Genomic DNA, 18952 nt, shown 5'->3' on the forward strand with positions numbered 1-18952 from the left:
TCTTTCTATCTTCAGTTATTTTCCTCAGATGTGTTTGTTTCCGATCAGACTTTTCTATTTCCCTGTGCAACCTAATCTTCCTCATACTCTGATCTGGAATCACAAGCCTACACTGTCCTTCTGATTGTGTTTTGATGAGTAGGAGGCCCCCATATCTTTCTGTCTGAGTTAAGGTGGTACCTCATTTTATGTTTGCAGATGTCTGATTCGTAATCATACCAGATGTTTCTCAGCCTTAAACATAGCTCACAGCGATCACCATTTCTTTGTTTTTTATTGTTTAGATTTACAGTATCTATTGGCTTTTTCATCACGATTTCATCAGCTTTGAGAAGTCATCAAAAAATCTATGAATTGTGCACCTGCATAGCTAATACATTTCTAGTAACTTAGTCCTGCACGCTTAATACAGATTTTTACTAACAACTGTCTGTTTACTTGTGACAAGGAGTAACACCCAGTCTGAAAACAGATAACAATGTCTCCTGTAGCTCTGGAGAGCCTTAACAACACTGACCTGATGATGTTATCAGGGCCATCTTGGGTACGGCTTGGTACTTTACATTTTTAATGGATTGTGGTCATGTACAGAGAGTGGAGAGAGGGTCTAATAGACCCCACTGGCATCGTGTCATCAAGTGCTAATCACATTTTGGGACAAAGAATGGCGCTGTCACACACATGGAAAAATGCCAAAAAATAAACTAGAAACAATAAAGAAGGTTTTCATACTGAAATTTGAGGCACATAAGAAACATGAATATTCACTGTCAGCGTGTTAAATGGCTAAATGATGCTGATGACAGTTACTACTGATGGAAAGCTATATATATATATATATATATATATATAGTCATACAGTATAGCAGCATCAGACTGTCGTGTCCAACATAATAACTAGACTGGTCATTTACAGACACCACTCAGCATAACGACTCCTGGTGATTCTATCTTATCTGTATAAATGCATACAAACTTGTCAAAATTATGATCCAAACACATCAAATTGCATTGTAATCTATCTATAGGATTGTTTTCTATCCCCCAAAAAGGGGCGCGGCCTTGATGATTTGCCCGTACCCGTATGAACCCATATGGTTTATGAAAGACGGCCTTTAGTTGCATTATGGGAAGTGTAGGATCCTGTGTTTTTGGAACCAAACAAACTAAAAGTCAGTATATCTCAACCTATGCTGCTTCAACATTTTTTGAATGATCTGTCTCTTGCAAGTCCTCCAACTACATCGAAGTGCTTACTATACTGCTATACTAAATTAACCCTCAAGCCGTTTCCCTGACAAGATCATTACAGTAACACTAGTTAATGGAGACCCTGCTGATTTGTATTTTATTTTCCTGTGTTTTGGGGAATATTTCACAACTTTGTATATATTTCGTTATGTGTCCAGATGACATTTCACCCCCCTACATTCTAAAACTCCAAATGTAATTTCTCATATCAAAAGATAATAATTACAGTAAAAAAAATCATTCAAATAAGTGCAGCAACACTTGTGTTGCAATTTTAGTGCTTATGTGTTTGTACATATATAGTATACAGGGCATGGACGAAAAGAAAGACACAAAATAAAATCACAATCAGACGTAAAAACAGGCAAATGAACTAAATAACTAATTTGTGCAGACATTGCTACAGTTATGGGTTATAATATGTGTTCGTCGACTCGACTTACTCGTTCTGTCTTAGATTTGTCTTGCTTTCTTTCAGGTTGTAACCTCAGTTCCTCTTTGCTGATGCACTTTGTGTTTGGCAGATGTCATGACTCTCTGAAATGTTCACCTCACAAATTAAATAATTCAAATCTTTATGACTGATACACTTGCCATTTTGGAACAGAAGGTGTTTTGGCTGATTAACAGCTGACAAATTGACAAATTGGTTTTGATCATAACATGACCTATATTGCGTTTTTCATTGGGATGAAGTTGAAAACAAAAGTCTATTCTAATGTTCAGTCTGTAGGACTCTATTGTGTAGGTTGTCACCCAGTGCTGTTACTGTTGAGCTGCCAGCTGCAGTAGCTGTTTGGAGTAGAACTCCAGATGCTGGTTGGTCCCCTGTAGTGTAGACTAACTTAAGGGTGGTGGAGTGGCACAGAGGAAAGCACTCAGCCACCTGTTTGATGGAGGGCCTAGAAGAGGCAGAAACATTACTTCAACACATCCTGCTGTGACGTGTCGCTCAGCCCTCACCCCCTGTACCTCAAACTGAGCTGACACATCTGACACAGAAGGCATGAAATAAAATGTCATTCTTTGAAAAGGTGATGAAGGAAGGTTGGTTTTGTTTAATTGATTAGCAATAATACTGAGTTAACTATCGTGGAATGAATACATTTAGTTTGCTTTGCCAACTGACATTTGAGGAGATTTGTATTGTTTACTTTAGATTGTGAAAGAATAGCTCATATTTTAGAGCTAGTATGCATAGATTTCCTCATTTGTGTGTGCGTGTGTGTGTGTGTGTGTTTGTATGTGTATGTGCGTGAGTAGCTCTGTTTTGAAAACTGATCATTTACCATCAAAGCAATAAACACAAAGAACACAACCTGTGTGTGTGTGCGTGTGTGTATGTGCACAGCACTGCGCTACAACACATCCTGCAAATCCTCTACCATTTTGTAAATGTTCTCACTGGTTACAGAATCAATATGTAAGATGATCAAAGTCTCAGGAAGTGCTTGTGTGGAATATCCCATTGTATTAGGAGTCACCCTCTGTAACATCTGGCAGCTGTAATCAGGGAACATAATAATAGTGTGTAACAGCATTTATGTAAATTCATCAGATCAGTGGGATAACCTTAAAGACATTAAGAAGACACTTGACATAATGTGTACATAAATACAAGTGTTCAGTAGCCCTTTTTAATGCCTCTCGTCTAAACCCTACGCACACCAAAGTAGTGACGCAGGTCATATGTGTGTCCACGGTGTATCTGGATGGGTCAGTAGCCAGCGACCCTCATCTAGGTTGAACGCAGGTCAGATCATGACCGGCTTTTGTGATCAGGTTTCTCAGTACTAGTAAAATGATTGACAGGTCAATTAAATGAAGCAAGTGCTTATATGTCATTTGACTCGGAAAAGAGAGAGAAAGAGATAAAGACAAATGGAAGAGATAGTGAGAGGAAGAGAGGGAGATATTCAAAGTGTCCACATGTGATCAAGTGAAAGAAGAAGAGTGGATAGTAAAACTTAACTTTTATTTCCATATTATATTCAGTGTAATTGTGTGGTTTATCAGTGAGGTGTATGGAACTACACTGCATACCGTCATACAAACACTTCCTGTATGAAAGAAACAAATGTTTCTATTTGTTCTCCATTGGACCTGATTGTGTTGCTCCCTCTTCCCTTCATTAGAGTCAGTCAACAAAAATATATCCATTCATATTATTATTATTTTTATCTTACAAATATATGCATTTGGTTTGGCCTGTGTGGCCTGATAACTGATCAATTTGATAACTGATCAACTTCTTAAATCATATATTAAGCAGAAATGCCCAACACTCTGGTTTCAGCTTCACTGCAAATTCATTGCAAATTGACTCTGTAAGTTTTGAACTGTTGGTCAGACAAAAACAATAAGGTAAAATGTAGGTTGCATGTCAGATGACACCAAGCAGCGGAGAAAAATCTTCCCATCTCACATCTCTCCTAATTGGTAAAACAAAAGTTGTGTTAGGTATATAAGATGTACATCCAGGATGAGTTATGTCCATAACTCTCTGTCTCTATCCGTCTGTGTTCCCCCCCCTCTCTGACCTTCATCAGATAATGGCCCCCTGAATGACAAAGCTTTAGTGTGTGTGTGTGTGTGTGTGTGTGTGTGTGTGTGTGTGTAGTCTGTCTAGGTCATTTAGTGAAGCATGAGCTCCATCACCACCACCACTTCATCTCTTTTACATTCTGCTCCACTTTTCCTTATCAATTATTTATGTCTTTGTTTCTGTGTAGGTCCACTGGTTTTAATGTGTGTTGTGTGTTGATAGTAAGCGAATGTGTCTCTGCTCTGCTCATCCACTCTCCTGCTGCCTGTTTGGAAATATCAAGCGACAGAATGCTTTTTCCTGGCACACTGGCAGATGTGACCCAATTGCGGTTGAGTGGGATGTGTGTGCGTATGTGTGTCTCTGTGTGTGTGTGTGTGTGTGTGTGTGTGTGTGTGTGTGTGTGTGTGTGTGTGTGTGTGTGTGTGTGTGTAAAAGTAATTTTAGAGGGGATAGAGGAACTGTCATGTCCTTTCAGTTTGAGAGGGGAATGAGAGCAGGGATCACAGATGGCTGCTCTGTATTTGAAGCTTTTCTTTTTAGAAGTCAAAAATGAAATGTCTTGAATCCAGTGCTGATAATTCTTATATTTCCTCCTATACTGACATGTTTCTCTGGGTACAGAGGTATAGGAGTACAGGTCTGCCTGTCATCAGCTTCACTAAACACAATTGACATTCATGTACCAGAATTTAATTCCTGCTGTGCTAATATTTGTAGTCTTTTTTGTAGAGTGTCTTTAGCTATGAAAGTAAGCAAAAAGCTGGTTCTGACTAAGTTTGTCTTAATGGTAATAATGAATCGTTTAAGCGTTAACCGAAAATAATCATTTTGACCGAATTTGGAGAATTGGCTTGTCACTAAAATGAGAATAGCTGGTACACCTTAAAGGTCAGCCCACCTTCAGTGAGCCTGAGTTGCTCATTTCGATGCTAACCTTCACTAGAATCAGCAGGTGGCAAGCAAGACAGGGGAACTTGGATTGGGTCGTTGTAGCACTTATTTACTGACAAATAAACTGTACACACACTTCACTATATGTTAACAGCTATAACATTACTAATTTCATATTCACCGTCGTCCCTTACACGGCAGACCCCGTGCTTGCAATACTCTGCCGGAAACCCAGAGAGAGTAACGCTATGCCAGGCTGACACACAGCTGACAACCTCCAGCTAAACTCATTTATGTGATGGAGACTCAAGGTAACTGGGAAAGTAGCTGCTTGTGTCAATGACAATGCACACAACATCTTGAAGTCTCCCGGACCAGTGAGCTGGTCTCAGTTGCCTGTTTTGCATAAACACTGCAGCTGGCAATAAACGATGTATTCAACCTGTTTGTGCATCAGTTGTTGTTGCAGTTGGTTGTTAGGCTAACTGGTTAACGGTTAATGAACTGTTAACAAGGTTCGGCTATTGTTCAGGAAAAAAAAGTCGTTGTTAACTTATTCTTTGCAAATTTAACAATAAACACACAAACAACTTTTTCAAAGATGGAAATTGGAAGACAAGACTCAAAGCTGTGACTGTTAGGTGTGATTAAGGTAGCCAGTCATTACTGAGAATTATTGTGAATCTCTATATGTCTTCATTTATCCTGCCAACTTTCCATTCCATTCCTTGTTGACAAAAGACCTAACAAAAACTGTATAGTTGAGTATGAAAGTTCCTTTTGGCCATGGAAATTACCAAATGGTTCATAAGTAGTGTGTTCATAAGATCATGTCACACAATCTTTTTCAAGGTTAACTAGGAAATAGTAGTTTGACAAAATAATCTCAACCTTTTCTGGAATTTACAACTACGTCTTACATCTTTGGTGGATGGAGCTTCCCTCCATCTGCTGTGGCACTTGTCTCAAAGTCCGCTTTCTCTGCACCTTTCAACCACATCTCATAGGCTTCATTAGCTAAATTTGAACACATTTCTGAGCATCATTTTATCTTCGACCTGTATACATTTTAATCTGAATCTGATTGGACAGCAGAGACAAAACTGGAAATATCATCGTCCACTGGAAGTGAAATATTTGTTAGATGATGTAATAAGTCCAGCAACAGCATTTCTTCACCTGATCAATGTGTGCAAGATAAAACATGTACATGTTAGTCTAGTGCCTTTGACTGATAAAAGCACGTCCAGTGTCATGGCCCTATAGTTTGGATCTGGTGTTAGATTTGATGTTGTGTTACATTTATTGCTACCATGTTTAGATCTACAAATGTGTGTCGACAGAGTTGAGTCATTTTGTTTACCCAAAGTATGCCTCTCTCACAGAGCCCAGTGTGTCCGGGTTTCAGGGCAATACGCCTACATGTGTTCTTTATTAACATTCTGTAAACCTTGCCAAGGTTTCATCATACTTTTGCACGGCCTCCAACCTACATCTTGTACAGTGGAGACTCACCTTCTGTGATGGCTCATTTCTGTGCTCTTCAACCTTCAGTCTAATTTACTTTGAAGAGACAAATGCCAATGATTTCCAATGGAATGCTAAACTATTAGATTGTTTATCAGAAAGTTTTAACTTGTGTGACTAGTGTACCTGTTATGTGTTGGAACATGTAAACAATATAATCAGATCAAAAATAGATTTTACAACTCTGGGAAGTTACCTTTGCTGCTATTAGTTTACTTTTCATCAAGATGATTGCCATGTAAGCATTAGAAATACAGTGTTCATGGTACAAAGTCATCTACTTAGAGCAGGGACTTTTTTTCCCAGAGTCCTCTCTCTTGGCACCACTGCTGCATCAACGGACTGGCCTCATTCAAGTGAATGTGTGTTTTGTACGCAGCAAAAGTCTGTCTGAATGAGGCCATATGCTGGATTTAAGAATCCTGGATATATAGGCTGAAGTACTTAGAAAGAAGTTGCGATGCTGCAACCTGTAAACATTGTATGCAAGTTTCTGATCCACATCTGCTATCTGCGTTCTTAAGTTATGTAGTAATTAGTCAGGAAAACAAAAACATGTGTTGATAATAACAAAGTAATGATGGTCAACATGCTTAGATGGTCAATGGTCATGCACAGGATACATTTGATTGTTGCTCTTGTATTGCTGAAGAGCCCATAGAGAAGCAGGTTACTCATGTTCCAGATCAACATGCTATCCTCCTTAATATGATCAGTGTGCATGTAAACAACTCCCTGTCACTATTCTCAGTGCAGTGTACTATTGATGCTCCAGTATAGGACACTGCTGGAAAAGGGGGACATTTAAATAAACACAAATTATTACCAAAATAATCTCCAGTAGTGTAGCCTGTGCTGCCGGCTGCATTCTGTCAGTGGAGGTTGGAAATGTGATATGTATATACTGATAGAAATAGAGCTGTAGACACACACACACACACACACACACACACACACACACACACACACACACATACACACACGCACACACACACGCACGCACACAGACACACTATCATGTTTTGCTTGCAAATGCGCTACTGCCTCCTGTGTGTGTGTGTGTGTGTGTGTGTGTGTGTGTGTGTGTGTGTGTGTGTGTTTGTGTTGTAAGGACACAGTGGTCATGTTTCTCACCTCTAATCTCTCATCTCTCTATCACACCGACCTTGTTATGCAACCAGAAATCACAGCAGCATCAACCCCTGATACACATATGTACACACACACATGCACTTGTGCTGTGGCTCTCATCTCTAGCGGTACTTGACCGATATCACCCACTGAAATAGAAAATACATGTAAGAAGTGACATGGTAGTAAAGAAACCTGAAGACCACTTCTCCACTATGACGAACATAGACGTAAATATTTTGACTGAACTACGTCTTGTATGTGCAGTAACAGCTGAGCTCAGGCCGCAGGCTGACAGACATCATCAGAGTGTGTGCGCGTGTATGTGTAAAAGATGCGACATCAAAGTGGAGTGTACTGCCTTTGAACTGTCAGACGTCTTCTTATTAATGTATTCATCACTCTATCCCCTGCGCTGTGTCTTTCTCCTCCACCGCTCTCTCCCTCTCTGCTGCTTTCATCATGTCCTCCCTCTAATCTCTTCTATTGCTATGTCATTCATCTCTCTTCCTTCTTTCCCCTGTTTCCTCTGCCTCCATTCTCACTTTCAGTTCATCGTGTTTTGTCATGGCATTGTTTATTACATATTTAGTTTAGAATTGAAGAATTCTTCTAATGACTAAATTGAGCTAGTGATTGACCTCTACTGATATTATCGTTGCTGTGTAATTGTTTCTGTGCTGTTGTTGACCATGTTGTGTGTTTTTGTGTGTGCAGGCGTTTAAGCCAGTGGTGGGGAAGAGCCTGCTGTCGTCAGTAACAGCATTGGAATTCTTGTTAGACCGACAGCTGGACTTCCTGTCTGACCATTCAGCCTTCCAACCATACCAGGTAATGATCACACTCACACTCCTAAACACACTGAATGATCACCTTTTTGAATTGGCTTTTGTAACGACCACCCATTAAGTATATCATATATCTTTTATGGAATGAATCAGTAAAGACATCTGTCTCGATGACAGTGTACTTGCTTGCTTACTTAATTACTTACAGTTCACACTTTCTTGCTTAGAATTAAGCTAGATGAGAATATTAATACCACTCTCATGTCAGCATGGTAAATATGAAGCTACCACCAAATGTGCACACGGTGCAGAGTGCATGTGTTTAATAAGTGTTAGCCTTAGTTGATCTCAGTTGTATATAAAATGATGTGAAACTGAAAGCACTTTAAAGCAATGTATGAAAGTAGTAAGAAAACATATTCTGGCACAGATATGTAGTTAGTATTGAAATTAGAATGACTGTGTGGCTAATTAAAGCAGAAATACAGCAGGCTATAAAATAAAAAATCTACCTGCTATCATAAAGTGAATAGATGCTTTCTGTTGGCTAAAAAGAAATATAAATATGTTGTCCTTTGGCAGATATACACGCTGTAACCGGATCTCATTTGCTAATGAAGAATTAGTCATTCACAATTAGTTCAAGGCTGGATACTGCAGCCATGGAGTGCTGTTGGCTCCAGAGAGCAGCGGGCCGGGCGCTGTGTTCCATATGGGTGTGACACTGCTAGGCTTTAATGTGAATATAAAGACAACATGTGCAGCCACAGTCTGTCCTCTGAGTGATTTTACACATGACTGCTCACGACTGACTCACAAATTACACACACATTAATACTGACTGATACATAGACATAGACAGATACTGTAGCTTCACAATTGACAGTAAATCACAGAGATGTACATATACTTGTGTTATGCGACTGAATATTTGGAGAGTGTGTGTGTGTGTGTTGCTCTGTGCTCTGCAGCTGAACACAGCTACAGTAGTGATATTGTGCTGGCTGGAACACTGTGTTCCACTCAACCAGACGGGGAGACTGTTCTGCTCACTCCCCGTCAGTCATCAGTCCAAATACCAAGAAGGAAACTCTATTTCTATTTTGTCTTGTGTTTGTCACTGTTGCTGTGTCCTCTGGTGAATCATGATTTGAATCTGTGCAGTAGTTTTTGTGGCCAGTGCGCTGACTCATACAATATCTTGGAGCTCGATGGTATAACATGAAGCTGCCCTGGTTAGTTCTCTTTAGCTGGATTATCATGACACCAATTTGGAGATGTGAGATCATTTATTGTGTCATGAGTCACTGAAAACCTGTGTGAGATCTATAGCACACCATATAGCCACTTTAGTAAATGGTGGGAGAGAAAAAAAAGACAGCAGCAGACTGCCTGGTGGAGATACACTGGAGGCTCAATGCTTGCTTTCCTTTTTACTTGTTAAAGAGTTCTTATGTTTTCCTTCGACGTGGCATTTAGGCATCCCAAAAGGCTACAGTTTGAGGAACTTGCTCCTAACCTGCATAAACACACTTTGAGTGGTCGAAAGACTATAAATGCGTATATAACAGTTTATATGACAGTACTGGAGTAACCAACACTGTGAAAAAGAAGGAATGAAATGTTGGCCTATACACAAGCCAAATGGTGAGGTTGTCTATTTTGAAACACAGTATTAGTAATTGGACCAAAAATGTTATCACGATATCTTTTTTCATATTAGCCAATATCCATTTTTATCACGATAAATTGACAGACACTGAGTTTGAGAATTCCCTTAAATGTAATAATATAACTTCCTAAATGTAGATGATTCACAACCTGGAAAAAAGACGCATGAATTCTGTGAGCTAAAAACTGAAAATCTATTCTAATGAATTAGACACAATAATTTGTTGTGTCAAAGGTTTGCTTGTATCTTGGGCCAGATGTGTTCATCAAATATAATCCCTCATTTTGAACCATGCATTTATACACTATGTATTTTGCCATTAAACAAAAAGAAGCAATAGCATAGGTGTGCAAAGTCAGACAGTAATGTTGATAAGTTATTGCTCTTCCTGTTGGAGAGTGTAAGGTGCACGCTCTGTGCTGGATTATATGATGCTTCAGGTGGTCGTTTGTAGATTGTAGTATTTCCTTTAGTAGGTGCTGGTTCTTGAGTACAAAATCCCCAATCTGTTTTGGGTTTAACTTTGAGCAGCCTACTCTGTAGCTAAATTAAGCTTTAAGTAGCCAAAGTATCTTCACACTACCAGCATCTTGTTATCTTGTTTATACAACATCTTTGTTTCTGTTTCCAGTTGCTTAGACCAGTGGTTCCCAAACTGTCTGTGGCCAAGGCACACAAAACACCAAGCCACAATCTCAAGGCACACCTGAGTTCATATCCGGGCAAAATCCCCTCTCTAGCACATCGTATCACTGTTATCACTCTGTGGACATTTGTTTAGCCTAGTAAGAAGCTATTCTCCTTCACACTAGCAGAGAGCCTGTGATGTGTCACACTCTAATATTTCCCACATGCCCAAATAGCTAAAACGGGTTCGATTTGACAGATTTCCTTTTTTTTTATGACTCTTTTATTAAATAAACTAAACAATCAATGTTTTTCTGTGGTGGCTTCACTATGTAAAATCTCTTTAAAAGTTCAAAGATTTGCTGCTTAATAATGTCATAATAATATCACAGATGTAGCCTACCTATGGGGAGCATTGCTTTTGGAGTAATTTAAATTAATTTTCTATGTTCATCATTGGAGCCTTGCCGGAAAAATGGTATAAAGTGCCATTTTGTCATTAACGAGTCATAATGTAGACCATTTACAAAGCTCTGCAGCAATCACAAGAGGTTCTGTTCCAGTCTATTTTGCATTCCGGTTTTATAGCCTAGTCTGATGCAGGGTACTGTCTGTATGTCCTACCACACACACACACACACATGCACACACACACACACACACACACACACACACACACACACACACACACGTTCTCTTCATGTAGTCTGGCATGACCTTGTCTAACACGTTACTGTAAAATGTTTTACCTACAAATGAGGATGATCCTGTTTATATTTGATGTCCTTTACATTTATTGGATTTCTTACAGCTCTGTGTTCATCGGTGCACATAGCCACACTGTCATGATGCAGCTATAGCTGGGTTTAGAGAGCACAATCTATAATGTTGAGCTGAAATAAAGCTGATAATGACAAAAAATATTATCTCTCTTCTTATCATGAATGACAGATAGTGAATGACAGATAGTGAATGACAGATAGTACTGACAATATTTTCTGATGCAATTATTTCTAGTCTCTCCAGCAGTCTTCTTCCCAGTGTAAGTTTTTGCAGAGTACAGCCAGTCACTAGTGTTTCAACCACTGTGAAACCATGGGGCTTTGCTATACACGACACAAAAATATAATATTTGACGTGCAGTGATAAAACACACCTAGGCCCACAGATAAACTTGTAAAAGTAAAGGCAGTGTATGACCTAATGGCTGCTCAGACACAGAGCAGAGAACGTACTGGCCCAGCAGGCTCTCTAGAAACAAGATGACTACATCACACCCAGAAACCCTTTGTTAAAGCAACACACTCCATCGTTCCACTGCACACAGTTTATGTGACTCAGTAACTCTTACACCAGATAGTTACCTACCACCAACACATATATACTGTATATGTCTTAAATGATCAGGACATATTATGCTTTAATTCACACATTATTTTATTACGTCCACCAAGAAGATTGTGTTTTCGGTTTGGTTTGTTGGTTTCTTTGTTTGTCTGTCAGCAGGATTATAGAAAAACTCTGAGCCTGATTTCATGAAACATAGTGGATGAGTGTAGCATGGGCCAAGGACGAACACATTCGATTGTTCAGCCATCTGAATTACAGGATACATGTTTTCATTAGTATTTATGGTAACGGCCTTGGCGGTGGTCTCCAAGCGCCCTTCTATTTTACTTTATGATACAAAGTGATGGTGTGCTACACTGGAGTTACATCTTGGTCATTTACATACCTCTTTGCCTTGTCTCACTGTGACAGACAGTGGGGATTGCAGTGAACGCAAGGTTTTTTGTTGCATGTGCGTTCGTGAAAAGTCTTTCTTCAGCTTGCTGTCCTCACCATCGACAATCTCAGAAATCTCAGCCCAAGCTGACCAATCACAGTTCTTGTTGTTGCCTCTTGGTAGCCCTAATGTGTAGTTACACAGTTACACCCATCGCAGAGCTATAAACAAAGTCTTCTTTGTAAACACTGTGGAGATGTTCAACCAAGCAGAGTTCGCAGTCACGCTCAGCTGCCCATGCAACACCAGACCACGGCTGATGGCCAGCTGACTCTGACATAATGTACAGTCTGTGCATGTCACTGTTTGCTATCCAAAGAACATCATCGGTCGAGGAAGAGAACAACGTGTCCTAAATGACTGATTTTTAAAACAGTAACTGGCATTGTAATGTATAACACCACTGACATTTTCAGTAGTCAGCGAGTCCTTGTCAGTTCTATATACACTCAAACCTTTTATTACGTAAGATGATCCCACTTAGATTGTTGTTTTCTGTTAGTATAGCTCCTTTCAAAATAGCACACACAGTACCCAATCACTACTTGCTGCCGCACAACCAAAACACACACACACACACGCACACACACACACACACACACACACACACACACACACACACACACACACACCTACACACACACTCAGACAGCTGCCTATTCTTTCAGAGACCTTTGAACCCCTCTGAGCAGTAAAAACAGCTCGACTCACTCTCTCTCAGAGCAGTGAAGCCGTGGCCACTCCCTTCTCTGTTTTTCCAGTTGGACAGGAAGACCAGAGGGAGAAAGAGGAGGGAGGTAGAACCAGAGGGAGGGAGGGGGCTACAATCTGTTTGGCATAAACTGTACAATGAAGTCACTGTTTAGTGGGCCAACCCAGCCTGCTGCTCAAGTCTGTGTGTGTGTGTGTGTGTGTGTGTGTGTGTGTGTGTGTGTGTGTGTGTGTGTGTGTGTGTGTGTGTGTGTGTGTGTGTGTGTGTGTGTGTGTTACTAGAAAGTTATGATGTGTGTTGAAGCTGGAGGACAGGAGGTGGAGAATAAAATAGTTAGTGCTGACACAGTTTGACCAAACTACACACACACACACACACACACACACACACACACACACACACACACACACACACACACACACACACACACACACACACACTGAGTGAAGTAACAGAGCAGTGGGTTGTAATACTGGTCCTCTCTCTCTCATACAATTTTCAATTCAATTTAATAGGCATTACTCTTCGCCGCGGACAAAGCCAGTGTAAGCTTTTTTGTTAAATTGCCCCTTACCGAACAGCTCGAAGTGAATTTACGTTTGCTCTGTCAAACAGTGGTGCAGTGTATGAGTCTAGAGCTTTTATTGTGAAAGGTAGAGGCTGTAATGCGCTGCTGCTGCCGTTGACATTGTGGGAGCAAAGAGTTTGCTGTCTTGGTTGAGACTACATAGCCTTCGTGTTATTCTTTTATTACCTTCATAGGCAATTTGAGAACCACTTAGAGATGAGAAAAAGGAGAAAGCAAAGGAGAGCTGCGGCTTTGATGACGTATATGTGGTCAACTGTGTCCCAGACCACCTCGGCACCGCGGCAAATGAAGGCATCACAATGCGTCTTGGTAGTCGTTTACACTTGTATTTAGAACTGTCACGTTACTTTGCTTACACATACAGTTCACACAACCAGAGACTCAGAGACTCCTGTGGTGTCAGTTCACACTGTTGCTAGATATAGAGGGATTGCCTTACATGTGGTTGCTTGCTTACTGACTACCAACAATAGGCCTCTCATTTTAGCAGGTGACAATTGGTTTGGCCGGGTGAACTGACATCTGTCAGTGGGAGATATCAATATAAATGACATTCTTGGCTGTTTTCTGTCCCGTGTGCTCCATGAAAGCAGATGTCGGCTGTTTAGATTTAAATTAAACTTGGTTTCTGGGAGAGACAAACACCCATCTGTTTTATTTCAAATGAGAGTCAGTTTAATCTTTCTTTGGGCTTCTGGGAAAACCAACTGAGCGCTGAGTCGTTTTTAGGGAAATGATGTAGCTAGCTGATGTGTCCTATGTCAAGCTGCAACAGTGTAGAGCTGCCAATGGTATCGTGCAGGAGGAGAGGTATGGTCAGGTTTGACTTTGGGCTTACCAGTCATTTGTCTGTCACCAGAGCTGGTCAGCTTATGTAGCTCTTAAATAAATGCAATATAAATTGTTCGTGCAAGCTCATTCCTGACCTTTGAAATAGTAGTTTTTAAAAAATCATCTTTACTTGAGATCCACTTATAAGCTTTTTCCACAGCTTTCGACCGCATCCCACTTTGTGTGAGTAAGTAAGGGTTATGCAATGACCTTGAGTTTAGATTATGTTGGTTCAAGAATGTAGTTTATTTTAATCTTACTATTCTATAGATAACCAAACATAGCCAAAGACAAACTGAAATTCAAAAGTGAAAATAAAGATGTTCAGAAATAAGTACACATATGCACAGATATGCATACATATACACATGTATACATACACAAATGTAAATGTATATTGATACGTTCACGTGCAGAATTCAAACATGTGATACAAGTATGATTGTACATACTGGTACCTCACATCAATACATAGATATATAGAACATGCAACTAAAACTGATTTATAATGTACACAGAGGGATGCAATATCATGTTTAAAAATTCCCTTTTGAACATTCTTTGGAATTTCTGAATCAGCATTCCATATGTCATTGTGCTCATATCTTATTGTACACGTGTTTGTGTGTCATACTGGTTTGTAGAAACCTGGACAACAACCTCTTCTAAAATGAACTTGGGACACAGTGTTACATCCAAACAGTGTCTGAAATGGACCCTCGGCCACAGCTACAGTGTATGACCAGCTGATCCACATAAAAACATGATGGTACATTTTAAAGTGATGCTGATACCAATACAGCACTTCATTTGATATTTTTGTTCTACATAATTCGATACACATCATGTGAATGGAAGCATTCACATGTGTAAAATACCACCATCACTTTTTCACATGAATACATGTTGAGCAAGTTGTTGTCCCCCTGCATTATACTTCTCCTCATACCTCAAATAAATCTCTCACATACACAAAACATACATACACATGTTCAACATCCATTATCTCAATCCCTGAGCAACAATCTGAGCATTGCTGCTGAAAGAATAATAATCAGAAACTCTCAGTTTGTTCCCTCATGCCTCAGTGTCTCCACGGCAACGAGCATTGTCCCCAAAAGGAAGTGTGTTTGAAGTGTTTAACAAGCCATCTGTCTTTGTCTCCATATATATGTGAATGTGTCATATTTGTTGTTATGTTACTGATGATCAGGTGCACACGTTGTCCTTGTATCACACTGGTGCGTCTGCCTCAGCCCTTTGTTGTGTTCACAGCAAAGCTTAAACAAATAGCCTTGAGTCATAGAAATTGTCTTCGGAGAAGGTTACAGAATGTATTTTAATTAGTCGATCATAAAGTGTCTGTGTGTGTTTCATAAAGCACACAATATATCCCATTTACTATTGAAAGAGCTTTCTTTATACTCAACTTGTGAAAAATGTCGGTCAGCTCGTCCTGTCCTAGATGACAACGCCATTTAAGTCTGTTCACAACTGAACCAGAGATGAGTTTCACACCATGGCTGCTGACTGTCATGTCACTGGCAGGGCCCAGAGGTCTCATGTTTAACTAGAATATCTTTTACATGTTGCCCTGGTCTCAAAGCCTTTGCAACAAATGGAGTATGTCTGTATATCTTCTTCAAATGTGTTTCTTTCTTTATTGGTATTGAGTTGTTGAATTTAGATTCGAGTGCTATGTTTTTGAGAAAACGCAAAAGCAGGTCAGTGTCTGGGAAACATCATACACAAGAGAACGTCTCTCTCTCTCTCTCTCTCTCTCTCTCTCTCTCTCTCTCTCTCTCTCTCTCTCTCTCTCTCTCTCTCTCTCTCTCTCTCTCTCTCTCTCTCCTTTCTCTGCAGAGCATGTGCGCTTGTCAGCAAGTACCCTTGTGGGCCGGGCTGCCCACTAATATAAAGTTATGTGGGGGAAACACTGGGATTTATAGTAAATCTTTGTTTTCATGCACTTGATTCTCTCATATAGTATTTCTCTCCAGTCAAAAAACAGACCAATCGGTGGTCATGGTGACCATGTTGCCTTGGTAACACAGTCTGTGTGTGTCAAGTCTAAACAGGCCAACAGTGAGCCAGAATAGATTGCAGCGGTGTTGGTAGAAATAGACTCACATACATGTGTGTTATTTTCTAAACATAGTTGCAGCATAGGAAGGTTAGGGCTTCATGAGGCTGTGTCAGTGTGTCCTTCAGCTGCACACCTCGTGTAAGAAGTGGTAGAGAAATACAATGGAAAATATTTGGTGGACATGTTATAAATAAAGCTGGTTATATCTATTTACACACAAGTTGAGTGTTTTCTCCTAAATTAATTTGATACAATACAGTATGAGATTAAATATTTGAAAGCAGGATTATCTCTAATGAGCTCGCTATAAATTGCTTTGTAATACTGAGTGTATCACTAATATAGATATTTAGGAACTGAATATTAGATTGACCTATCTCATGTACAGAGAGGTTTGTATGCTTCAGAGTTATATGTCTGAGGTGAATCCAGGCCTTGCAGTTCCCTTTTAGAATATCTGTTGGCAAAGATCAATACTGTTGACACATCCATTTGAATGACTGTTTTTGTGAGTAGAATCAACTGGATTGATTGAGAGTTTTAGCTGTGTGTCTGTCGTACAGCAGTGTTAAGACAGAAATCATCAGAGACCCGTTGTAAGTATATATGAGACGTTGTTGCTGACCTCTCTAGCACTGCATTTCAGTTTGCTATTTTTAGGGTGGAGGCTGGTTTAATTTAGCTGAACAAGACTGCAAAACCAGAATACTGCAGCAGGACGAAAGAGAGAGACAGACAGACAGACAGACAGACAGACAGACAGACAGACAGACAGACATAAAGGAAAAATGTTAGTTGGAGTTTTGTACACTGTTCAAAATATAATTTTAAACCTCAATATTTGTACACAGTGGTAATATTGAGACTGGGACATTCACTTCTCAATTTTGATTCTCTGCATTTTTGTAAAACTCGATAGATATTTCTTTGCTGCGGTAATAGTTTTGTTTCAGTAAACATTTAGCATTGTAGCAACGCTGCAGTGTACACATCATGAGTGCAAAAGCTGCCATGGCCTCAATACAGTCAAAGCCCATTAAATGTGTAAGATCCAGGTTTGATGAACACTTTGGAAGAAAGTCGAAGTTCAGACTGAGACATCTTCTTAATCTTTTTGATGTTTATTGGCTGTTGACAACCAAAGATGTGGTGCATTACCATCACCTACTGGACTGTAGGTGTAGTGTGGAGCAGGAAATGGTAGGAGAAAAAAATTGAAGAAATTAATAAATAAGAAATACATTTTAAAAAACACAACGGAATTCTCTCAATTGTTCCAGTTGCTCTTAAGAAATGAATTCAAAGATTGTATTCTGTAAAACTGTTTTTCATCAACTAATCCTGACAATTCCCTTCTCTCTTCGACCTGTTGCAGTCTATTAGTACATGTTAATATCAGACGCTAACCATAGTTGAGCCGGGCGGAGCGGGTTTTCAAATAACTTCACGTACTGCACTCCCTCTGGTCCTCAGCTACACATGAACACATGAAGAAGATCGGTCCAAGGGTTGGCGAGATAATCTAAACTTACACACACATAAATAAACACACGCACACGCAGCAGAAGAGCTGTGTGGTGACCGTGGTTTGGTTTCCTCCTCCCGCCCGCTGTCATCTGTCAGCGTCGTGTATTTGGTTGCTTTGGTTATCTTTTTCATTAAACTTCTTCTCTCACCCTCTCTTACGTCTGTCACTCTGTGACCTAGTGTGTAACAAACACATCAAAGCTGATGGTCTCCTCTTTGCTGGTGTGTGTGTGTGCGTGTGTGTGCGTGTGCGTGCGTGTGTTTGTGTGTGTGTGTCTTTTAGGATGAGGTGGACAGTCTGAACCCAGTGTTAAGAGACAACCATCAGCTCCATGAAGAAGTGAGGGGCTGGCTCAAAGACCAGAAGGTGCAGGAGATTTTTATGCAAGGTAAGATTTTTATTATGCTCTGTAGATTGCCAAGTATTACTCTGTAGATCATTATTACAATGTATAAAGTGTAACATTATAAAAAATATTTGCTGACTGTTTTAGTCATCTGGTGACTGTGCACTCAGTCTGCTCAGTCATCTTATTACTGTCACTATAGTGTCTTCTACTATGGAGCCTATAGTAAAGTTGATTACTTCCAGCACTGGGACAATAACACTGAACCTTTTCCTGTTGCTTCCAGGTCCCTATTCATTGAATGGCTACCGTGTGCGCGTGTACAGACAAGACTCGGCCACCCAGTGGTTCACTGGCATCATTACACACCACGACCTCTTCAGTCGAAACATGGTCGTTATGAATGACCAGGTACACACACACACACACACACACACACACACACACACACACACACACACACAATCTACAGCTGTTGACATCTTTGTTGTGTACAACTACCGAGGTTACAGTTGTTCCTGTCTATCTCAAGGTTATCAGAAAAGGCGCTGTTTACTTGTTTAAACCAGACTGTAGACCGACTCTCTTTAGTAAATCCTGCTGTCATTCCCCAACTCTGGCTGTTTGAACGTGGCAACA

General features: G+C 40.0%; 1 protein-coding gene across 3 annotated transcripts in view; it reads left to right on the forward strand.

Moving 5' to 3' along the window:
* The window catches only part of jmjd1cb (jumonji domain containing 1Cb), a 102971-nt gene that overhangs the window by 55938 nt on the left and 28081 nt on the right, over window positions 1-18952 (forward strand). For all 3 annotated transcript variants that reach the window (XM_029455570.1, XM_029455568.1, XM_029455571.1), the window contains 3 exons: window positions 8066-8179; window positions 18250-18355; window positions 18600-18724. In XM_029455570.1, the coding sequence (XP_029311430.1) occupies window positions 8066-8179; window positions 18250-18355; window positions 18600-18724 (345 nt within the window). The remainder of the gene's footprint in view (window positions 1-8065; window positions 8180-18249; window positions 18356-18599; window positions 18725-18952) is intronic.

The sequence above is a fragment of the Cottoperca gobio genome, chromosome 19 (genome assembly GCF_900634415.1).
Source record: "Cottoperca gobio chromosome 19, fCotGob3.1, whole genome shotgun sequence".
NCBI lineage: Eukaryota > Metazoa > Chordata > Actinopteri > Perciformes > Bovichtidae > Cottoperca > Cottoperca gobio.